Below are 27,545 nucleotides of genomic sequence, written 5' to 3'. Positions count from 1 at the left end.
CTTGTTCATATGGTGTTCTTTAGTTGTTCTTAGGATTAGATTAGATTAGGTGCATCTTTCGGACTGTAGAATGTTAGGATTGTTTGGCTAGTTGTTCATCTATGTCCATTGAGCTTTTTGATTTTGCTAGTTGTAACTGAGTCACAAGAAAGGGGCACACAACGATATCCATTGATTCATCACTCTTGCTACGCCAAAATACACTATTTTTTACACTTTCGCAAAGCGAAAGATTCGCACAATGACTCTATTGCACTGTACCCACTGTCTGCATATTCATTGAGCGTGCCTACTTGCACAGCGAATCATAATTCCTACAACATATATATTTGCAAATTTGCTCAACGCATCTGTGCGCATAGAGAATGAGTCTTGACAACAACAACTATGTTTCTTTATTCGCTCAGCGTGCCATGACACACATCGAATCTCCTCTGACTGCATGATAACGGTTGAAAATACCGTTATCTGTGATATAACTTTGATGCTGATGAACCCTTTTTGACTTAGAAACTTGCTTGGAATCATATTTATCTATTAAGTTGTGTGAATAAGAGAGTTGAGGTTGAACTTAATGATTTTATGACTAAATTCCCTTGTTTTAGCAGGAAATGAGATAATATGGAAGCAGAGTTGAAGTGCCAAGGAGTTGGAACTCAGAAAAACCTGGAAAAACACCACAAAAGAGGAATGCACCACACTTGGGCGCTCTTTTAGGGGCCCTCAGTGCCAAAACCCACTGGTTGCTGCCTGGGCACCCTTTTTGGGGCGCTGAGCGCCACTTTTCTAGACGCACTGTGCCTGCTTGCCCTTTGAGTGTAGCTGAGCGCCAATTTTGAGCAACACACCACGCCCGGGCACCCTAAGTGGGGCGCTGAGCGCCAACAAGACAGGCTCGAGCTTTGTTTATGTTTTGATTTCGCTCTATTTAAAGGACCTAGAAGCCCTAGGTTTTGTATCTTTTGGCAGAGAAGGTACAACAACACACTCTTTCACTCTCTGGAGGAGAATTTGGATGTGGGAGCTTTCATCTTCTACTTTTAGGGTTTCTCTATCTCATTCTTCTCCATTGTTCATCTAGTTTCACCATGACGATGGTGAACTAACTTCTAATTGTTGTTGGGGGATAATGTAACCTTGTGAACTCTCATGTATTTCAATTGATGCTTAATAATATATGCTTCTTTTATTAATTGTTAGGGTAATTATTTTATGATCAATGCTTCTTTATTTAACTCATTCATAGCATGATGTATGAATTGCATGAGTGCCGGGAGGTTTCTTACAATTCAGGTTCTTGTAGAATTATTCCCATGAGCAGTATTTCTCATGGATGGGGTTATGAGCCTTGGTCGTCTTAAGCTCATAATCTTAATGTAGAAATTAATTATTAGGGATGAAATGGATTGTGACCTAGTAATTAAGGATAAGCTTTCTTGGTCGAGGGATCGAGTTTTAAGTAATTTAGCGAGTGACGTTGACATTAATGAAAGAAGAATAATGCTTACATACATGAGAGTAAACTTCGTGAAATCTAACGTAAACAACATATTCATCTCATAATTCAAACATCATCCATTCATCGTTGTGCTACTTCAATTGATCAAAACTACATTCATATTTAATTTTCTGTATTCGCATTCTAAACCAATGATTTTGTTCGTTTTAAGTCTTAGTTAATCGAGTTATCAAATGACTGTCTAGTGCCGAGAGTCTATTGGAAAATGATACCTTGTCTTACTAGGATCATTACTTCCTACGATCCGATCACTCAACACTGCACCACTGTTTTGCTTGATTCAATTGCTCTGATCTCCTATTCCACACTTGTTGCACTGTATATTCTTTCTTGCAGATGAAACCTCCCAAGAATGCTCAAGAGAAGAAGAGGAAGACCACCAGAGGGTCTTCTTCTATATCACAACCTATGAATGCCCAAGAGGAGAACTTAGTTCTCAATTATGATCAAGACTGTTTTGTTTCAGAGGCGGCCTAGGATAAATTTAATCAGAATATTATGGGCAAAGGATTGCTACCTAAGAGGCGTGTTGAGTTGAAACCTGGGGAATATGATCACATTCAGGAAGAACTGGATAGGAGGAAATGGCATTTTGTATTTGCTAGCCTCCTAGATGAAATTGATGAAGTCCTGGTCAAGGAATTTTTTGCAAATGCCTTGGAACCTGTCCACTCTCAGCCTCACCATAGAGTCTCCAAGGTGAGAGGCAAGCTAGTTCATTTTGACAGACGATCATTGAACAGGATGCTGCATACATTCACATTTCAGTAGTGCCCTCTAGGCACTTTCATGTCCAACTATCCTGATCACGATCTGGTTGCATCCACCTTCTGCCTCCTAGGTGGATATCAGCTAGGGACTAGTGGGACGCTGGTGAGAATTTTAAGGAAACATCTGAACTCATTGGCAATAATCTGGAGTACATTCACCTTCACAAACATCAGTCCCAACTCTCACTTCCGACATCAACCTGGAACACTCGTATATGGTTTTTGGTATTATGACATGTATTGATATGGATGTGGGAGCTTATATTTCCCTAGAGATAGCTTTGATAGCTAATAATGATTCTTGTAAACTGGGTTTTCCAATTCTGGTGACAACCTTGTGTAAGGCGAATGGAGTAACTAGAGTGTCAGATATCACTCTGAAATTACAACCCCCCCCTGAACAAGAGATTCTTTGACCGTAATTGCACCAACAGGGTAGAGTTGTCTGCTATGAACGCCCCTCCTCTAGTTCCCCCTCCATGCAGAAATTTTAGAGCAGCCAGACCTCCCTCAGTACCTTCAGTTCCTTCAGTAGACATGTTCACTAGCTACATGCGTGAATGGTGTACCGATATGAGGCAGGGCCAGGTGTCCTTAAAGGAGAACATGTATAACCTTTCCTTGGGCATCCCTGACTTCCCTACAGATTCGTTGATGACAAGAGCCCATTTTATGGTGCAGATTTCATGGCCTGAGGGTAGGCCCAAGTCTAGGTGGGGGAGTGCTTGCCCAGCACCAGAGCTAGAGCCAGAACAAGAGGAGGATATGATGACAGGTGACAGTGATGAGGAAGAGGGGCCCGATCCTAGGTGGACACAACCTAGTTACGAAACACAGGATAGCTAGTGGAGATCAAGACCAGATCAGTCTTGGTAGAGCAGATGGACAGAGACTTCTGTTGATTTATGTTTATTTTCATTTTGTTATTTGAGTTCATTTGTTCTATGTGGAACTGTGTTAGTTGATTTATGTTTATTGTGTTAAGTTGTAAAGACAATTGTGTTTTGATTTAATGATTATGCATCATCTGAATTAAGTGATATGATTCTTGAAGATGATGACATGTATGTTGTGGTTGCTATGTGCTTCAGAAATTTTATCTGTGTGTATGAATATGACCAGATCTGTGAGTGTTGAGAGCATGTCTTGATTGAGAAATATTATGAGTTGTCTAGATATGGAATTGGCTTTTGCAGGATTTTGATTCTACGTACATACACACACCTTTTGGTTAAGGATGAAAAAGGCCTTATTTGTTATTGATTATACAACTACTTGGCCAAATAACCTTAAGACAATGTGCTACATTTGAAAACCCTCTTTGAGCCTTGATTTCTTTCTTCCACCTTGAGCCTATTATGTTATCCTACCTTACACCTTAAAAGAGAACATGCATAATGTTTTAAATGAGGTTAAGGTTGAATTCAAGTTTGGGGAAAGAAAAGATCAATAAAAAAAACAGACAAAATGATAAAAAGGGTGCTCAAAATGAAAAAGAAGGTTGAGTTGTGAAAGAAAATGGTATGTAATGAGTGATATATTTTGGGATTTGAGTACTGGATTGGGAATTGAAGCTTATATTAGTGTTCTCTTCTTAATAGGTGTCTTTGAATCCAAGAAAAAATGTGATTCTTTTTCTAGTCAAGCCAAGCCATAACCTCAAAAGATCTTTTGACTTAACCAATACTGTGTGAAGTGTGTGAATCAAATGAAATGAAAAAGCTAATGAAGTTTTATGACAATCCTACTGTCATGTAAGGACAGACACTTGAGTGGTGAGTAATGATAAATGCTAATCTGGTTGTTCATATTCAATGCACGGGTGATTTTTTGAGTGATGCACCATGTCATATTTGTTTGAAATCTTTGGGAATGCATGTGATTTTTTCTGATGTGCAAAGTCATTTTTATCAAAATGTCAAATGTTTATTGTGTTGTTCATTTTCTTCTGTGATTTCATGAGGGCATGAAATAGTTCAAGTTTAGGGAAGTTATTAGCGTGAAAAAGTGTTGTTTCTACACTTATAATAAGCTCAATCTTGTAATTATACATGTTGTTCCTTAGTGAAAAGTTTTAATAGGAAGTAGATTGTTATGTAAATTGTACATGAAAAGTTGTATTATTTAGACTCTGTCAACCAATTCTCGTGTAGCGCAAGCCAAAATTTGCACAGCCAGAAGGAAGACATTTGCACAACGCACCAACACATGTGCACTGAGCGAATAGCAGCTATTAAAGGACAAAAGTTAAGAAATTCGCACAGCGCACACTGTTAAGACTTCGACAAGTGTATCGAATCATATCAAGTAATATAAATGGTAAGACCAAGTATCGTTTTTCCTAGAGACTCATTAACCTAAATAATCATATGATTTGTTGATTATTTAAGACTTAAAAATGAAAATCAGTGTTTATAATGCAAAACGTAAATACGAATGCATGTGTTGATAAATTGACCAAAAGAATGCGCAAGCGAATGGTGTATAAAATATGGAATGATTATGTTGTTGGGGTTTCTGACTTATCCTATCCACTCTCATGTATTTACGAATTCAACTCCTTCATTAATGTTAATGTCACTTTCTAATTTACTTTAAACTCTGATGTCTTGGTGAAGAAAGCCTACTCTTAATTGCTTGTTTACAATGTCTTGTCTCCCTATCAATTAATTATGCATTACATTTGCACAGAATCTTAAAGGCAATCGGTCCTCTTATTCCTATGTCTAGGTAATATTGCTCCCGAGAGAGTTTCCCCAAGTTTAGATTTCCCCGTATGTGTCCATATCGATAAAATAAAATATCATGCAATTGAATGGGTTAAACAAAGAATGCATAGAGTAAAGAGGAAAAACCCTAACAATTAATGAAGTAAAACATATGTAATAAAGATCAATTCAATACATGAGAGTTTCAAAGGATTACATCATTTCCTCAACAACAATGGAGGTTTAGTTCACCAAAAACATGGTGAAACTAGATGAAAATAATGAAAGGAATGAAAGATAGAACCCTAGAAATTGTAGATTGGAGCTTCTGCATCCAAAATCCGCCTCCGAGGGGTGAAAAAAGTGTTTCTGCGCCTCTTTCTGTCAAAAGATAGACCCTCTAGGTCAACTAAATCCTTATATAGTTTATAAAAATAACATAAAACTAGCCCAGGCCCACACTGACAGCGCTCAGCGGTGGGTGCGATACTCAGAAATAACGTTCAGCGTTGACGTCCATGTGAGAGACAAAGAACTCACCAACAAAACTGGCGCTCAGCGGTGAAAATGGCGCTCAGCGGTAAGTGCGAAAATTGGATTTGTCCCTCAGCGATGACGTTCAAGCGTCAGGCAGTGAACTCCACAACGAACTTGGCTCTCAACGACAAAATAGCGCTTAAAGTTGGCTGCGATTCTTCTTTTTTGCACTTTCCTACTTCTTTTGTGCACTTTTGGCTGATGATAACATTTTGATTTAAATTTGGGTAAATAGCATATAATTAACAACGTAAAATTTAAGATTGAAAAATACAATAAAAGATCACTGAAATTGGTCTTTAACTAACATTGCAGTAAAATCTTAGACAAAATACGTTCTCTATTCAAGCATTCACATATCACATAACATAATTGTTTCTTGCTATGCATATGAACATTGGATTATTTCTTTCAATAGTTTGATATATAATATTGCTATGCAATAATTGATTATTTTATTAAATGTTAACGTTCAAAATAAATGTTTTAGAATTTATGCTAGAGTTGATATACCTAACTTTAATATATAGTGTCAATTTTGACCGACTTTATATTTTGACTGATAATTATGTGTATTGTTATATTGATAGTAAAGTTCTAATTTTAGTTTTAGCATTTCAAAATTCTGTTTAGTGTAATTTACCTCATATATTGAGATAAGAGAATTAATGCATATACGTGAATTTGTGATTGAGAAAGTTTTAGCGTCTAGGTGAAGTTTATATATATATATATTACAAAGTAAATGTTCATATGAACACAAACCTAAGCGTTTTGATCGACGACTATAAATTACAAAGTAAATGTTCACATGCACACACAAACCTAAGCGTTTTAGATCGCGACTAATTATAAAATAATTCCTCATCCCATGGGACGTGATAATATACTATTGCATTGCATATGAACATTGGATTATTTCTTTCAATTTGATATATAATATTGCATAGCGAAGTTTCTGCCCATTATATATATATATATATATATATATATATATATATATATATATATATATATATATATATATATATATATTCCTAGTACATGTTCACATGGACACACAAACCTAAGTCGACGATTAATTATAAAATAATTTCTGATATAACCATGTGAAAATATGCTATTGCATTGCAGATGTACATTGGATTATTTCTTTCAATAGTTTGATATATAATATTGTTATGCAATAATTGATTATATATTATTAATTAAACTATCATATCGTAGAAGCAATGGAGCACATTATTATTGAGTATAGGTTTACCAATTAGCTGTTTTAGGTTTATTTATGTGTGTATTTTTCTGTAACTTTATATATAACCATTCAAAGTTGTTTCCAATTGACTGTAAAACACGGTTAATTGAAATATATATATATATATATATATATATATATATATATATATATATATATATATATATAAAATATGATGTGGTAGTATGAATAGAACAACAACTTATGGTGTTTATGTGATGAGGGAAACAGCAAACGGTTTAAATAACACATTAATGTATTGGAAGCTGAGATAACAGTGCAGAATCCAACAAGCTCACAGCATTTGTTTATGCAATGACAAAAGCACATGCAAAAGTTACATAACATCTTCTTACGTCTTTCAATTTAGTGGCTTTTAAGGTTACGTATTACCCCTCCCTCTAACCTTATCCCCAAATGCAACAGTCTCAGAAAGATTAAAAGCATAAAAAAATCTCACCACGTTTGCCGTTTAATATTACAATGATAAAGTTAGATGAATCCAACAGGAAGGACATGCACCACCGATAACATTTACAAGGCTGGTTTGTTTTGACATTATATATACAGATGATATTGTTGTATAGTATGTATCTATGCCGAGCGGCCATAATGAGCGGTTAACGCTTCTTCAGCTTGTACCGCTTGTGGGTTATAGAGTTTTCGCTTTTCAGAAAGTGATTTTATTATCACTGTAGACTATTTTTGTAGACTATTTTTGAGTGAGTAAAGCGTACTTGACTTTTAGTCTTGATCCTATATTTATAGGTTATCACAAGCCTAATAAAATATAAACAGACTTACCTTAAACAATTTACCTTAAAATCCAGTTGGTTGCTCATAAACAACTTTATCAATATCTTTAATCAGATATGTTTGATTATTTTATTCTTTGTTGGACTATTAGCCCAATCACTTAAATGTTGGCCCAATTGCGGCCCAACATCGTTTAACTTGGTTTGACCTGGTTGACGAGCGATGACGAGCACTGAACCTAGTTTGACCCTTGACGAATGTTGAACCTAGTTTGACCTTTGACGAGTGTTGCTATAGTGAATAGATTGACCGGTCTTGGATGCTAACCGTTCGGCTTAGATATCATACTATACATATATCGTTGCGATACGCAAATCTCTACGAGCCTCCTCCATGGCAATAACAAGAATCCCGTACTTGCAGGGTAGGGGAACCCTTCCGCCATGAAATCAATCTCCTTCGCACCTCCCCTACGTGTGACAACACAACCTATTCCTCCCTGCAGAATGAAAAACCTTAATTTGCCATGTCATAATTCTTTAATTTAAATAAAAATTCTACCTAATCAAACAATGCACATCAGCATAAACATGTCATCAAAATTTAATACCGTCTGGGACAACTTAACGGTTAGGGTAAAATTGGATAAATTTTACAAAAAAATATGACCCAATTGAGATAGTTACAAACTTAAATTACCATACAAAAGTGAGAAACAACCGAGGATTTAAACCTAAAAAAACGACACAAGTTAGATAACATTTGTTTACGTGTTCAAATTTAGTAGCTTTTATGGTTACATGTTAACCCTCTCTTTAGTGTTATCTCCAAGCCCCCAACAACCATTAAAAATATCCAAATATTTTAAAACGTTTTCCCTTTATTTAAGAGGAAATATTAATAAAACAAACTATTTAAAGAGGACAACCAAAGAATGGTCGCTTTTTATTAGGTTATGTGTAAACCGACCCTTAACCTTTTCCAGAAGAGCCATGTTCTGAACAATGATTCAAAAATCTATTTTTTTTTATGTATAATTTAACAGTAATTTTATGTTATTTCTATAAACATATAACTTTCCTGTTTATTTCTTGTATCTTAAAATTGAAATATAAGAGGTGTAATATGACCGGTTAGTCAACCTTAGTAATACTATTAATTTTTTTCTTATTTAATTCTATGAATTATTTTCTTATTTATGGCATTCATAAATAAATATGTAGTGAATTGTATAAATTTGCTTCTATGATATAGAATTGTGTAGTTGCATGTAAATTAACATGTTTGTCGTTTATTGTGGTCTCCCTTTCAACTTGAGAGTAATATGTAACAAAAAAAAAAACGTATGACTAAGAGATCATGTAACACATTCGTCACATGGTTTACGAATTAATAAGTGTGGTCATCGTAGTTTCCGATACCGAGTAAGGAAAGAAATAAGCTAAGGGATGGAAGTCCATGACAGTATAAATAGGTGCCTCGGAGAGGAAGGTAAGCATCCTCATACCAAATCATAGCTCTCTCTTCTACTCCATTTTATCTACCTTATTCATCCTTTTCTTAAGTTTCTGAAGAGAAATGTCAATCCCTCCACCAAACGATCCATCCAGAGGATGTTCCTCGGGATTCTCACAGCCTCTAGGGCAACAAGATATTGCTCGAGCTCGAAATTTCTTGAATAATGTGACCCAAGTCAACAGTGTTCAAGGAAACTTGAGAGTTGTATACAGGACAGGTGACCGAGATCTTGATATCCGTCGGCCTGTGCATCGTTGGGACAATAGGCCCTATCAAGAGATCTTTGCAAATGGGTTCCAAGCATGGCCACAGGGACCAACTCGCAACGACACTTACTATAATTTGCTTCACTTCATTGAACATGCAGGTGCCCCTCTTGATACAAGAAGGCCTCCAAATGAAACACATGTCTTTGTCAGCACCACTCTCAACAATGAATGGCAACCAAACCCTTCGATCCGACCAGGCTCTCAGATTCAATATTATCGCTATGAAATATATGCTCCCGGTGGCATTTGGGTTGCTGTCACCCTTGGGGATAGATACTCAAGATACGTTTCTCAAGCTGAAATTTGCTTTGTTAGACGCATTGCTCCTCAGTACATTCGATCTTGTCTCATATACACAGCAACACGTGAAGCCGGATCAAGGTTGGAATATTACATATTTCTCTTGGTATTTTTATAATCAACAACTCATCTTATCAATCAATATATAACAGTAATAACTATTATATTGTGCAGGTTTACGACATTTCGGAGAGAAACAAGATTGGTCATAAACAGGAATTTCAATCCAGTGTCCGCTCCTTACAATCAAGTAGTAATTCTTAACCCTGTTTACTACTACAGGGATGAGGACGGAGATAGATTCCTGCCGGAAGAAACTTATCCGCCTCTGAGAAAGAAAAGACAGGCCTTGGAAGCTGATAACGATGCTGTTCTTGAGTGGTATACTACTAAAGTTGTAGAGGTACCAAGTTACATAGATTCTGCATTTCGTTCATCAAGACCAAATGAAGTTTATTTCTTCTTAAAAAATATGTATGTGCGGGTGTATTACACTCCTGGAGTCACAGACGATAAGATTCTCACTGCTCCGCGTTTGATTTGTGATGGCTATCCATCCCTTTCTGATACGCCGTTTGGAGAATATGGAATAGACTGTGCCTTCGATACTGAAGCTAGCAATGCATATATCTTCTCCACCAATCTTTGTGCCTACATTGACTATGCTCCAGGAACTATGAATGACAAGATACTCTCGGGTCCTATGACAATTGCAGCCATGTTTCCTGTCTTGAAAAATACTGTGTTTGAGAATGGTATAGACTCTGCATTTAGGTCAACTAAAGGCAAAGAAGTTTACTTATTCAAGAACAATAAGTATGGTCGCATAGCTTATGATTCAAAGCAGCTCATTGGAACCATACGTAACATCAGTGATGGATTTCCTGTTCTTAAAGGTACCATCTTTGAAAGTGGAATTGATGCATGTTTTCCTACTCATAAGGAAGGTGAAGCTTATCTTTTCAAAGGAGAGATGTATGTAAGGATCCATTTCACCCCAGATGATACTCGTGACACTCTTCTGACTGCTGTGCAGCGTATCGTTGATTTTTGGCCATCTCTTAAGGGTATTCTGCCTCGCGACAATAAAGGACTTGATGCTCATTATCATCAACAATCTTATCCACATCAGCATGAAGACTTGTGATTCTTCCTTAGCCAATGTTTGCTTCCATTTCTTTCATGGTGTAAAATTAGGATTTGATGATGCTTGCTTTCTTTTCTAATGTAACAAGTCTCGATGTTTGTTTTCCGTTCTTGTATGTCTAAAATGGCTTAATAATTAATACAAGTGTGTTGTTTGGTGTAACAAAGGATTTCAAACCTTTCTTCCTTTGAAAAATTTATATATTTTGGCAGTTATTTTTTAAATTCCAACAAATAAGAAAATCAAATGCGTCTATTCATATTTTTCCTATTCATATTTTTCCTAGGTAATTCAAAGAGAAAATATGAATTTAATATTTATATTAAATTTCCATCACATATTATTAAACAAAAAAGGCTGTGCGACAAAAAATTGGAAATCTCTTCTCTTCCTGCCGACACCATTGGTGCTTCAATTTTAATTTATAATGTTTTTCGCTCATAAAACAAAAAGTACATATAGGAACGGTGAGATCAAGGTAACTTCTTTTAAAGTGAATAAATGATAAATGCTTTTTCATTTAAGCGTCTTCTATAACATAAAAAGCATGAAGTTAGGATTTAACAAGGACTTATTAAGAAAAATATTAGATTAGTCTTACGTGGGTCACCATATGTATGGTATATAATCAAGAATATCTGATTAAAGATATTATAAGCAAAAAATAAAATAATCAAAGGATAATTAAGAATATGTAATTAAAGATATTTAGCAACTAACAAAATTTTTAGGTAAGTCTGTTCATATTTTATTATGTTTATATTTTATTGAGTTTATGTTAGTTAAAGGTCCATTAGACTATTAGACAACTTGTAAATAGTAAGGCAGGGTCAAAAGCCAGGTATGCTTTATTCACACTCCACTCCCCCTAAATACTTAATAGTAATAACAATTCACTAAATATTCAGTTGTGAGCTCAGGCTCATCAAACCGCTCCTAACTTGAGCGCCTTTTGCAGGTAACTCCCCTCTCTCTCAAGAAGGAGACCGGATAGTCATAAAGGAGCGAGTGTTCCTGAAGGAAGGCAGACGATTCAGGCGATCCAGGCATCTGGAAACAAGGAAGACACGTCATAAAAAATCCCTACCGAAACATTTTGCCGCCCATCGTGGGGTCATGAGCAAGTAGAAGAAGCCCCAATAGTAACCACGAGGAGCATGGACGGACAACAAAATACCAAAGATTTGATAGCACAGATGCAAGCACATATACAAGCACATGCAAAAACCATACAGGTGCAGACGCAAATACAGCAAGAGATACAACGAAAACACATAGAGGATATTGTGGCACTAAGGGCGGAACGAGTTCATACAGAACGGTCCGCCTCAAACCGAGAGAATGAAAACGAGGGAAGTCATAATCGACAGCCATTCCAGCACACCAATCCGAACGGTCGAGGAAGGAAAGGAATGTTTTTGTGTTTCATATTATTTATTGAATGAAGATTTAATTTGGGATTATTATTTTCGAGTGTTTATGGTGAGATTAGAAAGTGAGAGCAATCATCTCTTTGTTTAGTTAACTTTCGAGTGAATATTTTCTTGTATTGTTATTTACTCAGGAGAATACTTTCTATAAATCCTTAGAAGTTTTAAGAGGAGTTTGTACCTATTAATTATTATTAGTGGAAGATTTATCTAAACTAAGTTAAGTAGATTTTTTTTCTTTATATTAGAGTTTTTTCACGCTAAAAGTTCTTGTGTCTCCTAATTTTTCCTTCTTTGTTTTGTGCTCTATATATTATCTATTGGGCAAAGATTTAATTTGGGGTTATTGCTATTATTATTCGTAATTTTTATCATTTTTTCAACAACTTGTATCCGAACTTTGGTTAGGAGCTTTTGCTTCGTGATTTGCAAATGGGAGATAGTGATGGTATTGAATCACGATCAGTTGGATTCTACCAACTATTCAATATGAAAATTCCGAAGGTAAGATTTGTTATTTTTCTAAGACTTGTATGATCCTATTAAGGATCAGGATTTCAAACTAATAGATAAATCCAATAAAGACTAGAAGAAGATAAACTGAAATATTATTACTCTAATCCAACAATGGATGCATCAATATATTTACCATCATGTATGAGGTGAAACTCTAGCTTATAGCTTGTGAAAGAGATTAAGCGAGTTATTTGAATTTAAAGATAAAATATGAACTTAATATTTATACTAAATTTCAATCACATATTATTAAATAAAAAAAAAGGCGGTATTTCCTACCAGACACATTGACCCTTCACAAGAAACAACTAGACAATTTGTCAGACAATCAACTTAACTACTTTATTCTCCTCTACATTGGTGTTTCAATATTTCTCTTTCACCACTGTAATTGGCAGCAAGTTGTCATGTCTCATATAGTTGTCATTTATTTTTTTCATCGACGATGCCGATTCAACAGTGTGTTCTAACGATGTCTTCATCATTATTATGGTCTTTGTATTGCATAAGGAGATGACCCTTACTCCGATCGACCTATGAGAGTCTAATTAAAAATTCTTCCGGTTAAACATTTTGCAAAGTGTCAGTAAAAAAGTTTAAAAAAACATAATAGTACAAATTTGAAGTTTGCAAAAGTGTTTCTTTACATGTACCTGCGAAGACTTCTCATCAACAAACAAGCGAGATCTCTTTCAAAGATGAGTTAGTTAAAATACTTCATCAATGTGCTCAGTCCTTCTCAACTCTTATGACTATAACAAAATATGGACTTATATATATACATCAATTTAAAATACATAAGTTATATCACAATAGATAGAAAATGAATGAAGATTTGTACCATACAACTCATGAGTGATAATATGGAACTACCTATATGTAAAACACTATTTTTCTTAAGCTTGATTCCTTTAAGCAGTAGCATATTTATTACGATAATATGAAGAATTGCAATATGCTAACAAGTTCCAGAGATGTTTTCTTATCCAATAAGAACGTTCTCCTGTATTTCTTGCATGTCTAAACATCTCAAATAACCTATAAGATGTTTGGTATTGAAAATTTTTCTTAATTTGAGTTTTATGCTCATGTTTTCACATACTTAAGTTGTCACATAAATCATGTTAAAATGGAACTGATGCACTATATTTAACAATGGATTTAATATACATCAATATGAATTCAGAATAGTTCATCATCTTATCATGTACAGGTCGTTTTTGTTACCAATAAGGGAATATTGGTAAAACCTGAAGATGAGTTTTGATGATGCTGCAATTTGTAGATTGTAAATGTAGTAGAAAAATATTTAAAAGCAACTTGTAGATTTTGAATGTAGTAGGAAAATATTAAATCTTGTAAGTTTTACTGGTATAATCGATTATGGACAAGCTATAATCAATTATCACATGTTTTTGTACTAGAATAATCGATTATCATGAAGCAATAATCGATTATCACAAGTCATACTTGAATAATCGATTATCACTTCATATAATCGATTATCACATTTTGAAAACTCTGTAACGGACTTGAATAATCGATTATCACTTACAATAATCGATTATTCATGGCAGTTGGGAGCTGACCTTTGGCATTCAGTGTACTTAGCTATATATTTGGATTTTGAGATTTCAGAACTGAACGTTTTTTAACTGAGAAAGCTTGTTAGAACACTGTGTGTTAGAGGAACGTTCTTAGAGAGCTTTTTGTTCATTGTTCCCTTGCTTGGTCTTGTGAAAGGAGAGGCTCGCGTATCGTGTGTCGATAGTCGGAGTAGACTCTCTTCAAGTTAGCAAGGTACTACGCCTGGTCTTGTGAAAGGAGAAGCTCGCGAATCGTTGGTCGATTGTCGGAGCGGTTCTCTTCAAGTTGGTAGAGTGGTTCTTTTCGTTTTAAATCTTGTTCATTTAATTGTAATATGTAAAACTATTTTTAGTGAAACTGTTAATCACTCTTTGTAGTGATTAACGACTGGACGTAGATTCTGTTGAATCGAACTAGTATAAAAATACTCATGTGATTTTTCTATTCCCTACACTTATTTTACTTAACGCATATCAACTGTTTGGTTAATTTTCTGAAAGAAAATTACTTTTGCTTAAAAAGGGTCAAATTCGTTTTAACTGTGACCGAATACGCTTTCCGCTCTCTGTGTATTAATTCCGCTCGTTATACTCTTCAAAAATTACCCCTCCGATACCAACAGTTTTCATCAAATTATAAACTTTTTAAAAGTAAAATTCAAATCAAAGCAAATAAAAATAAAAGGAATTTTCTTTTTTTTACAAAAATACACAATTAAATCTTATTTTAATAAATGCTAACGTCCAACTATAATTGGTTTACCTCACTCTAAATTTCATATGTTTTTGGATTTATGTTAGAGTTGATGTACACCTAAATTTAATAGTGCCAATTTTGACCGGTTTTATATTTTGACTGATAAGTATGTGTATTCTTAAATTAATATTAATGTTGTTCTAATTTTAGTTTTAGCATTTCAAAATTTTGTTTAGAGTAATTTACCTTATATCTTGAGATAAGAGAATTAATTAATGCATATACGTGAATTTGTGATTGAGAAAGTTCTATAGTCTTTATATATAGAGGTTTAAATCCTGAGTTAGTTCTGAAGTTTATTAGGGAATCTCAAGTGGGTCTTTATATTTGAAACGGTCTAGGTTATATTTTTTGTAAAAATGAGTACATTTTACCTTGTCCGTTCAGTTGTGACTAACGGAGTTAAACTTTGATGACGTGTTTATATTGATGTGCATGGTTTAATTAAGTGGAATTTTTATTTAAAATAAAAAATTATGACATGAAAAATTGAATTGGTTTATCTATGTTGATATCTACTCCACAATCTTCTTCATATAAATATTTTGAGACAAAAATAAAGTACCTTACAACTTATCTTTGCTGATATCTACTCCAAGAATTCGACTAGCTTTTCCATGATCCCTCATCTCGAATTTTGAATTCAATGCATGCTTTAGATCATTAATCATCCCTTGGTCTTTGCTTGCTACTACTAGTGTATTTACAATTTGTCAAGACTAGAATTCATCCATTTCATTCTCATGTATTCACAAACATCTCAATTCCATCTAATAGATATTCAATTTCAATTCTAGGTTCAATCATATTTCTTAATACATCAAGAACCAAAGTTCATGCATGGGTGATCAATCCAAAGCAAGCATTAAGCATAGAAATTGAATACTAACATGAATTGGAAAAACATATAGCATTAACATCACAAAATACATAAGAATTCCATGTTTTACAACTAATCTCAACAAATAGGAAAAGCCCTCCATGGTGGAGAACCTAGGGTTCTACAAAATTGAAGAGATAGGGAAGAAATTGAAACCACAGAGAAGATGCACAGCCTTTCCCAAGGTTTTTGACAGCTGCTCCGTGCTCCATTTTCGCATCTCCATCTCCAATTTGTGGCCCATCTTCTTCCTCAATCCAAAAAGGGCAAAATCACCATTAATGAAGCTTGAAGACCTAAGGAGGAGTGGGAGAGCTTCCCAACACCCCCAAAAAGCCTCCAACGGCCTCTCCCTATCTCCCTAGGTGAAGAATGAAGTGCCGAAGGAGAAGAATGCCCAAAAAATCGTGAGATCCATGTTTAAATAACCCATTTTGACACATCAACGAAAGTCACGCCTAACCCCCTTCCTGGGCGCCCAGGCGCCTAGTTTTGTGCGAGTTTGCGAGTTGAAGGGTGCCCAGTCCCCTTCTGGGGCGCCTAGGCGTGAGATTTGTAGTGAACTACGAATTGAATGGTGCTTAACCCCCTTTTGGGAAGGCTCAACTCCCTTTTGGGGGGCTCAGACCTGATTTTTCTACATTGCATCTTTTTCTCTTTCTTTGGAGATCTGCTTGCTCCAAAGACGTCCAACATGGGTATTTGCTTCAAATTGTTCTTTTCTTGTCCCAAAACATGTTCCCTTAAGTTCTTGCTTGTTTTCCTCCACTAGAATTGCTTCCTATTCATTTATTTCACAAACTCAAACAAAGATATTAGAGGTAAAAACAAACATATACTAAATAAAATACAAGAAAACTAAAAAACACACTAAACTAATTGAGGATAAAACAAGGTAAAAACTATAAAGGAGTTGATTTGTTCACAAAATATTCATACAAACATGTTAAATCAACCATAATCAATTACGGACTCTTAATAAATTCTTTTCATATGGTTAACTTAATTAAATATGATCACTTTTTTTAGTTTTTCCAAAATTTGTTAGAATAAATAATGGTAACGATTCCAAAATTTCTGTTTTATATTATATTATATTATATATATATATATATATATATATATATATATATATATATATATATATACTTCTTAAATAATTAAAATAAATTATCTTTATAATTATTAGGATTCTGCCTTCCAAATTCCAAACAAACATTGTAAATTGTTTGTACTTATCACCTTTTATGTAGAGTTGTCAAAACAGGCTATCATGTTCGACCTGCCTTGGTCTACCACGAGTTGATCACTTAGTGAGTCAACCCAACTTGGCTCATTTATTAGTGAGCCAAAAAATTTTGAACCTAACACGACCCACTATGGATTGGTGGGTAAGTTTTTCAAACACAACTCGACCGGAACCGTGATGGACCGGATTGATCTCGAGTTGTGACCCATTTTGACAACTCTACTTTTATGTATCGTAACTTAATATATCACTTTCTAGTACAAGAAAAATAAAAAATTAATTTTGAGTCCGCTAAATTTTAAAATTCTTAAGGTTTATTTAGTTTACGAAAAAATGTTTTTTTTTATCTGAAAAGAAACATTATGTGAATTTATGTTTAATTTTTTTAATAAAGGAATATTTTTATTTGTGTCAAAGTGGAGTCCGTTTAATATTAGAAATACAAAATGATAAAATTTTGATACTTATATTTGTTGGTATCGGAGGGGGTAATTTTCGAAGAGTATAACGCAGCGGAATTAAAAAACAGAGTAAGCGTATAAGCGTGTTCGATCACGAAAACAGTTTCTTTATCAGTTTTAAATTTCTTGTAAAACTTTTATCGAACAGTTGGAGTGCTAAAAGATTAAGGAGTGTAGGAAAGAGAAAAATCACACAAATGATTTTTATACTAGTTCGAATCAAAAGATTTTACGTCCAGTTGTTAATCACTATAAAAAGTTATTAACGATTTTCACTAAAAATACAGTTGTACAGATTACAAGATAATGAAATGAGAAAGGGATAGAAAACACCTTCCTTCGACAAACGAACCGGAAGAGTGCAGTGAGTAACTTCCTTCGACAAACGAACTGGAAGTGCTTCCTTCGACACACGAACCGGAAGCAAATACTCTGCCAACTCGAAGAGAACCGCTCTGACTTTCGACACACGAAACGCGAGNTTCTCCTATTCACGAGACNAGGCAGAGCACCTTGCCAACTCGAAGAGAACCGCTCCGACTATCGACACACGAAACGCGAGCTTCTCCTATTCACGAGACCAGGCAAGGGAACAGAACTAGCTTTTGAGAACTTCCTCAGACAAACTGAATTCTACAAAAGACCTAAGTTCACAATGTTACTTTCTGAAGTTCTCAAAGCACCTATTTATAAACCCAGGGTCAGAAACTAAAAGGTCATCTCCCAACTATCACAAATAATCGATTATTGTAAGTGATAATCGATTATTCAAGTCCGCTACAGGTTTTTCAAAAAGTGATAATCGATTATATGAAGTGATAATCGATTATTCAAGTATGACTTGTGATAATCGATTATTGCTTCATGATAATCGATTATTCTAGTACAAAATGCAAGTGATAATCGATTATAGCTTGTCCTTAATCGATTATTCAAGTTAAAAATACAAGGTTTAAGATTTTCTTACTACATCCAAATTCTACAAGTTGTTTTTTAAATAAATCTAATGTTCTCTTTAAATAATACTTCTTGCAGCATCATCAAAGCAATTCTTCATATTTTACCAATGCTCCTTATTGGTAACAATATTTATTAAACAAAAATAAATGAAAAATTATAAAATTAAGAAAAATTAAAAAAAGAATATGTTAATCGTATTTGGAAATACGATTAACATATTGAATAATTCTAAATGAATATGTTAACGTATTTTCAAGGAGGTTAACATATTCTTTTTTAAGTTTTTTTTTTTTATTTTAATTTTTACTATGTTTTGTTCTTTTTAATAAATAATATTTTATAAATTAAAATATTAATATATATTTATCATATGAAAAATATTAAATTAATTAAATATTGATTATATTAAAAAAACAATTTTTAATTATTAAATTTAAAGTATTAAAGTTTTAATTTTTTTATATGTTTTATTATTATTTTTATTAAATAAAAATAAAAAATATAAATTAAAAAAATCTTAACTGTGAATGTGGATTAAGTAAATTTTTTATTCGGATTTAGGATATTGATAGAGACATTTTGAGTATTTTTAATCGGATTTCGGATGTTGATAGATATATTTGCAGGCGAAACTGCTCAAAAGTGCAGGGAGACTAACATGGTAACCTTAAAATAAATTTCAAACCGTTGCATATCATAAATACAATACAAAAGAACCGTAGATTATTAATCTAAAGTTTCTTTTCCACTTTCTATATAAATCTCTCCCATTCGTCTTTTTTATTCACATTGACAAATTTTAAATCTCATAACATCACTCTTTTCCATTCACGTTCACACGTTAAAATAATGTACTTAATTTATTTCTTTATTTAACCTAGCTTAGAAATATGAATAAGTATTCAAACTTAATAAGTTATTTTAAGTTGAATTTTTGAATGCAAATTGGGTTTGAGAAAAAGAGTTTCATAATTGATGATTTTCTCACAAATACCATTTCCATAAATTGTAGTCCTTGAAATATTATCGCTTGTTTCTCCTCAAAAACCTAGTTTATTTATTCTGTTATAGAGAATATGATTACAGACACTTTCCTTTTGTAGCAAAGATTAGAGGCATATTTACGTTTTCATAAGATTTACCCATAAAGTCGTAAAAAATAATTTTACAGATTGAACTAAATCTATAAAAATCATTCTAATAAATTAAAAACCACCCACTTCTATTAAGTGCACATATTACATGAAGATAGGAAAGAAACATGCAGTAGGTACAGGAAAGGAAAGGCAAACATTCAGACTTTACATTAAGAAAGGAAACATGCTTCCAATCCTAATGTTACATTAAAGAGAAAGAAAACAAACGTTGGAAATAAAAGCCTTATTGATTGTGAGGAGGCTAAGGTGGTTGATGCATGAGAGTGAAGGCTTGTTTAGCTAACAGGCAAAATGCCTCTAAGAACGGGCCAACCATCAAGGATAGGCCTGACATCACCGATAAGAGTGTCATCAGTTTTACCTGGGGTGAAATGAATACGCACATACTTGTTTCCTTTGAAAAGGTAAGCTTCAGAGTCCTTATGAGAAGCAAAACATGCATCGATTCCACTTTCAAAGATGGTACCATTCAGAATAGGAAACCCATCAGCGATGTTGCGAATGCTGCCAACAAGCTGTTTCGAATCATAGGCTATGCGAACATACTTATTGCCCTTGAATAAGTAAACTTCTTTTCCTTTGGTTGATCTAAATGCAGAGTCTATGCCCTCCGCAAACACCGTGTTTCTGAGGACAGGAAACATTTGAGCAATAGTGGTAGGACCTGCGAGTATCTTGTCATTTGTTGTACCTGGAGCATAGTCTATGTAGGCACACTTGTTGCCGGAGAACACGTATGCTAGAGTCGCTTCAGTGTCAAAGGCACAGTCCATTCCAGGGTCTGCAAATGGCGTTCCTGCAAGTTTTGGAAAAGCACCACTAATCAAACGGAGATTAGTTAAAATCTTGTCATCATATGTTCCGGGAGTGTAATGCAACCGCACATACTTGTTCTTGGCGAAGAAATACACTTCATGATCTCTTGATGAACGAATTGCAGCATTGATGTAAGGAGGGTTTGACATTTTTCTTAACAGAAGAAGAAGAGGGACTACGGTAGATATAAAGAGTGCAAGAGAGATATATGATTTGATTAAGGGATGCTTACATTCCTCTCTATGGCCCCTATTTATACTGTTGGAGTGAGAATCTTTACTTAGTATTGGAAACTGCCTCGAATATACTTTTTGTACGCAAAGCACATGACAAATATCATATTTATATATAATGTCAAAACAAACCAGCCTTGTAAATGTTATCAGTCCTTTCTGTTATTGGCTTCATCTAACTTTATTATTGTAATATTAAATGGAAAACGTGTTGAGATTTTTTTATGCTTGCACTTGGGGAAAACGTTAAAGCGAGGGGTAACACAACCTTAAAGTTGTCATGACAGAGTTGTTAAAAAGTTTTTCAACCTTAAAAGCCATTAAATTGAATTGAAAGATGTAAGAAGATGTTATCTAACTTTTGCACGTGCTTTTGTCATTGCATAAATAAATGTTATGGATGAGCTTGTTGGTTTCTGCACTGTTATCCGTCCTTTCTGTTATTGGCTTCATCTAACTTTATTATTGTAATCTTAAATGACAAACGTGTTGAGATTTTTGGATGGTTCAATGATATTTTGACAACACTTTTTGATAACTTTTTTGATAACAGGATACGTGTCATCATTTTATTGGTCTATTTGAATTTATGTTTAAAAGATATTTAAAATGGACCAATCACAAGCTGCCACGTATGCGTTGTCAAAAAAATTGTTAAAAAAGTGTTGTTAAAAGAAGTTTTTCCTTTTGGATGTTATTAGGAAAAACTTATTTTAACAACATTTTTTTAACAATTTTTTGACAACGCATATTTGATAGTTTATGATTGGTCCGTTTTAAATATTTTTTTAAACGTAAATTCAAATAGACCAATAAAGTGATGACATGTTGTAACATTAATATGCAATGCAACAGTATATTTCACGTCCCATGCATTTTACATGAGGAATTATATTATAATTAGTCCTCGATCAAAATGCTTAGTAAGAGTAAAACACGAGGTGGACAATTAATTTAAATATTATTTACATAATATAATATCATATTAATCACATGTGTATATCTAATAAACATCTGTATTATTTTTTTCCATGTGTTAGTTCTCATTGTCTAACTATGACACTCTTCTTCAATTTTTTACTATAGCAGTTAAACATCATATGCATCACAACAACCATGGTAGACGAACTAATACGGAGGAAGTTCTATTTGAAAAATAGAAAAACACTAAGTTTGAATTGTGTTTAATATTTGAAACATAGTGTATGATAGGGGGACCGAATGGATTGGTAGGATCGGGCACACCGGTAGTATGTTCGGGCACACCGATGGTGTGATCGGGCACACTGGTGATGTAAGCAGACGCTTATGCATGATAATGGAGTGGTATGATCGGGCACACCGGCGGTGTGATCGGGTTCACTGGTAGTGTAGGTGGACACTTACGTATGATAGGAGGACTGAGTGGATTAGTCGGATCGGGCATACCGACAGTGTGATCGGGCATACCGACAGTGTGATCGGATACACCAGTGATGTGATCGGGGTTCAAGAGAAGTTGAGAAAAGATGAGTAGAGATAAGTGCGAAAGTTTCGGCGAGATATTAGGACACGTTACCGGTAGTTACGCTGTTGGGCGAATCTTACGGGGATCATGGGCCACTACGCACAGACGGTTATAGCCCATATCCAAATTCAACGCCTATAAATAGGAGGGTAAGCAGTTAGGTAAAGGGGTTGGATTTTTACTCATTACTTCTGTATTATCACTGTAATTTTGTTGACTTGAGTGTCGGAGTGCTAACTTGTAGGTTACAACCGTTCGGGTAAAAAGGTAGGAATCCTCAAACACTTTATCAGAGAGATCGAGTTTGCGTCGTCGTCGCATTAGGCAGGTGATCAGTGTCTTAGGCCTTCCATCCAAAACACATAGTAAAATCATTGTAGACGAATAATAGTATTGTGTAGGGATAGATAGTTTGTAACAGTAGTTAAACACTTAGGTATTGTTTAAAGAAACTTATTTAAACATAAAAACAGAAAAAAAAAATTATACTAGTTCATTCAAACTCAACAATGTCCAATTCTTCCACGACAGCATATTTCATATGTATTACAAATTAAGCGTGTTTTACAGTCAATTGGAAACAACTTTGAATGGTTATATATAAAGTTATAGAAAAGAGCGACATAAATAAACCTAAAACTGCTAATTGGTACATCTATACTCAATAATAATGTGCTCCATTGCTTCTACGATATGATAGTTTAATTAATAATTTATAATCAATTATTACATAGCAATATTATATATGAAACTATTGAAACAAATAATCCAATGTTCATCTGGAATGCAATAGTATATTTTCACATCCCATGTGATCAAAACGCTTAGTAATAGTAAAACAAGGGGTGGGCAATTACTTTAAATATTATTTACATAATATAACAATTTCATAGTTCATATGTGTATATCGCATAAACGTCTGTATTATATTATTCCGTAGGTTAATGATACATTTTTAAATAATGTGATAAAAAAATCCAGAATGAGGTAAAGATGGCAATTTTAAAACGTGAGGAAGGGATTAGATTGAGGTCGAATTTCCTAAGAAAAAAACAAAGCAAAACTACAAAACTCGTTGTCTAACTTAAAACAATATGCCATTGGAGTGTAATATATATATATATATATATATATATATATATATATATATATATATATATATATATATACTTTATACGGTATAAGGTAAAGTAACTGTGGCACTCTTCCTCAACTTTGTATTGTAGGAGTTAAACATGCTATGCATAACCACCATGATAGACCGGAAGTTATATTTGAAATACAAAAAGCACTAAAAGAAATTTGAATATAGTGTTTAATATTTGAAACATAGGAAAGTAATGGTAGACGAATTAATATTACTTTGTAGAAGTTATCTTCTGCAACAGTAATTAAACACTTAGGTTTAAAAAAAGTGTTGAATAGAAAATTTGTTTAAACTCAAAGACAGTAAAACACACTTGACTTTATAACGATTCACTCTAACTGAGTTTCGTCTAGTTTTCTTTTAAAAATTTTTAAAGAGCTCTACTAAAAACAAATTTAATCATTCCTGGTTTACAAACTAACCAAACTAGTTAGACGAGTTTCTCCACTTTTGGTATCATCACTAGACTAATTGTCTAGAACGTTTAACTCTACTCAGTTAAATTTATAAGTGTTTGAATTCATTTCTGAAACAACAAAGTGTTTTTAAAATCTTTTAAGACAGAGGATAACTCTATTAGAAAGGATATGAAATCAATACAATGAACTTTTAAAAACTTGTAAAAATATATTTTCAAAGATGAGTCTTAAAAGAAATAACTTAGAGGGAAGTGATGACCGTATATTGGTCTTGATATCAAAAGTTCTTCATCCATCCTCTTTATGCAGAGCTTTTGATTTTTCTCTAGGTGTGTAGTCTTTATGGTACAATTAGAAGCTATGTTATGTAACACTCCTTCTCAGAGTGTCACAAAAATTTTTCTAAATTATTCGTTTAGATTTTTAAAGACACTATTTTATATCATTGCAAAATAATAACTTCAAAGTTTAAAGAGTAGTTATTGGATTAGAAACCAAATATTAAAAAGTTACTTAAAATTACAAACCATAAAAATTTAAATATAAATTTAAAGTTCCATAAATTTTCCCAACACATCTTCACACTAAATGTTTCCAGCTTTACCTAAAATATTATCTACTCCCATATAACATCACAAGTTATATGCTCATCATAAACACACAAGTAAGGTGAGCTAAAAAAAAATACAGGAAACCTAAGTTATAGATAAACTTACTTACCCACTTCAAACATCCAATTATATCATTAGCGTATCAACAAGGTCATATTATCTCTACCAAAACATTGTGAGACTATAATTATAATTCGTTGGTCTATTACGGAATTTCATTTTATTCCTAAGTGTATTAAAATTTGTTTTATTCTCTTTTACTATATCTGTAAAACCAGATAATCGGAACAATTGAACTTGAGTCTGCGTAGCTTCAGACATGATTCATTTCTCGTCTCTTACACATAACTATTGAACCTATCCTGGTTTTTATCCCACACATACATATGATAAACATATATCAAAACTAGTCCCTCATATGGATCGTAGATAAGAGTCGTCCTTCACGCACCGCTTTAAACATATCTCTCCGATTCAACAAGGACTTATGAGTAAAAATATTGGTGAGTAACATCCATTTACCAAACACTATACTTAGCACGACTTAGAAAGTTTTGACAAGATATTTGTAACTTCTCGAAAGAGGAAAAGTGAAAAAATTCAAATTTACCTATCACCTTACATGGGCAAAAGGAATAATCCTTTTAGCTACCGAGATCAAATATAAATTATCCCAGTTATACACAATAAGACAGAAGAATCATTAAAAGCTATACAATATTTTATTTAGATTTCCTTAAACAAAACTTTAGTTTCTTAAATTGATGTATCGAGACTTAAGAAGTATAGTCTAAAAGAAAATAAAGTGTATCAAGACTCGTAATTATAAATAATAACTTGAAACATCATTAAAAATATAAAATATATATATATATATATATATATATATATATATATATATATATATAACAAGAAAAAAATTGTTGCAACTACTAAAAGTCCATTTAAGATCTTTTGTTTCATTAAGGAAAATAAGATTAAGGAAAATAAGATGACGGACCTATACATACCAAACTAATGCAAATTATGATTTTAATTGACAAATCTTTATTTAGTCCATGAATGGATTAAACGTGAACATGAATAAAAATTATATAAAAAAAAAAATCTAAATCGAGCTTTGACAATTCAGCATTTATTCTAAAAGTACTAGGACAGTAAACTCAAAATAAAGTCAATAGCAAGATGGCTCTAACGTATCCTAATTAGATTTTAAATCTGCAACAATTTCTAAATTTCATATAACAATTAAATAGAAATATTAAAATAATACAAAAAAAATATTATATGTAGCTTTTGGTGAAATATTCCCACGATAAAATCATATACTATAGAATAACTAATAAAATAAAGAATTTGACCCTCTTTAATTATGACACTGTTCAGTAAAAGTATCTAACGTCTTTCTTATTTTTAAATTCTTATTCAGCCTTAGAATAATTTGTCTCACATGCTAACAAATTATTCTAATAATTTAAAATCTATAATATAAACGTATTGCTACAATTAAATGGAAACCAAGCATCATTTATTCACCAGAGCTCACGGATTAATAAGAAAATTTACGAGAAAAATCATCATTCAACAACTTTTGAAAATATAGATGCAAGCAAGACTATCACCATCATACAGATATCATTACTATCACATAATGGAGATAAGATCCACATTATACACTCTTCAGATCATACCATTCAAGGTAAATCCTTACTTTCTAATATTAGTAAAAGAAATAGATTAGCTCCCAACTTCAAGGCCAAAAAAATTTGTTATCTCTCATTACTTTATTGTTATTCTTCTTCTTGAATGTTTTATGATTCTCTTATTTACTAAGAAATTTAGATTATTTTCACGTTCACTTTTCTATATTTTTTTTAATCTCATTTAATTAGAAGGTTGACATTTTATATTTTTTTTAATCTCTTATAATCTCCATTTTTTGTCTCTATAACTAATTTCAAACTCTCTGCATGTTTTGTTTCATTTCTTTACAAGCAGATAATTTAATGGTTAAGAAAGGAAAAGATTATGTGTTCGAAAAGAGAGAAGACTATACGTCATGAATGATGAGAATGAGAAAAGCTACCGTTTCTTAATCACAAATCTGAATTATAAGTACTTACGTAACAAGACTATACGTCATGACCGGACATGTACAAAGCTTTTTTTACTCATTTTCAATTCAAAGATTAAAAAAAAAAAACAAAACACTAATGGGATTTAGCACTTTCAATAATAAAGAAAATAAAAAAATTTATTCAAATTTTTTTTATACAAGAATAATAATAATTAAGGACATTTCAATTCAATCTCCTATAAAAATATTTTTTTATAAATTTTAATATTTAAATTGAAAAAACATCCAACACTCTTAATTTCTAATTGACGTAAAAGAATTTTCTGAAATAAGTTATTCATCAAATTTTAGATTAAGAAATTATTTATCTTTTACTGATAAAATCATTTAATTTTGTATTTAAATTTCGGTTCATCCATAGACATCAGAAAACTTTAAATTGGTGAATAATATACAACATATCAATCCTAATTTCATCATAGACAGTCGAAATATAAAATTTCTAAATTTCATAGGATTCGTTTTTTTATTTGGGCCCAACTCACTTGCGAGACGAAATAAAACAACTTATCTTATATTGGGTCTTACATGTTATGTCTTGTAGAGCAAATGTGTTGTGTACAGATGAAACAAACAAAAGACGTGTAAAAAAATTCTTTGAATACCTTCATGTTTCTAAACGTTTTTTTGATTTTGAGTATATTCTTGAATAAAGTTGTAATCTACATAGAAAAAAAAAAGCACAACACTACATATAAAAGAGTACTTGAATATACATGTAATAAAGTGTTAGACGACCTAGACATTTAGGCATCACACTAGTACTAACGTTTAGCACTTGTTTGGTTTGAATAACTTTTGAAACTTTTAGGATATCTAGCTTTTAGCAAGGTTATATGACAACTAAACTGTCTAACTTTTTATTATACATTTTAGCAATTCGACCTTTTATTATGAATT

The 27,545-nt window shown here is 32.9% G+C and overlaps 2 protein-coding genes across 2 annotated transcripts; one reads left to right on the top strand and one right to left on the bottom strand.

Moving 5' to 3' along the window:
- Positions 1-9,064: 9,064 nt before the first annotated feature.
- Positions 9,065-10,885, top strand: LOC106770006. The gene is made up of 2 exons (XM_022784942.1): positions 9,065-9,713; positions 9,807-10,885. The coding sequence occupies exons 1-2, from the start codon at positions 9,124-9,126 to the stop codon at positions 10,777-10,779; spliced, it is 1,563 nt and encodes a 520-aa protein (XP_022640663.1). The 5' UTR covers positions 9,065-9,123; the 3' UTR covers positions 10,780-10,885.
- Positions 10,886-19,819: 8,934 nt separating this feature from the next.
- On the bottom strand, positions 19,820-20,837 carry LOC106771524 (albumin-2-like). The gene has a single exon (XM_014657519.2). The coding sequence runs from the start codon at positions 20,738-20,740 to the stop codon at positions 20,051-20,053; it is 690 nt and encodes a 229-aa protein (XP_014513005.1). The 5' UTR covers positions 20,741-20,837; the 3' UTR covers positions 19,820-20,050.
- Between the last annotated feature and the right edge of the window lie 6,708 nt (positions 20,838-27,545).

Source organism: Vigna radiata, chromosome 8, assembly GCF_000741045.1.
Source record: "Vigna radiata var. radiata cultivar VC1973A chromosome 8, Vradiata_ver6, whole genome shotgun sequence".
Taxonomy (NCBI): Eukaryota; Viridiplantae; Streptophyta; class Magnoliopsida; order Fabales; family Fabaceae; genus Vigna; species Vigna radiata.
This window is presented reverse-complemented; position numbering and strand designations above follow the sequence as displayed.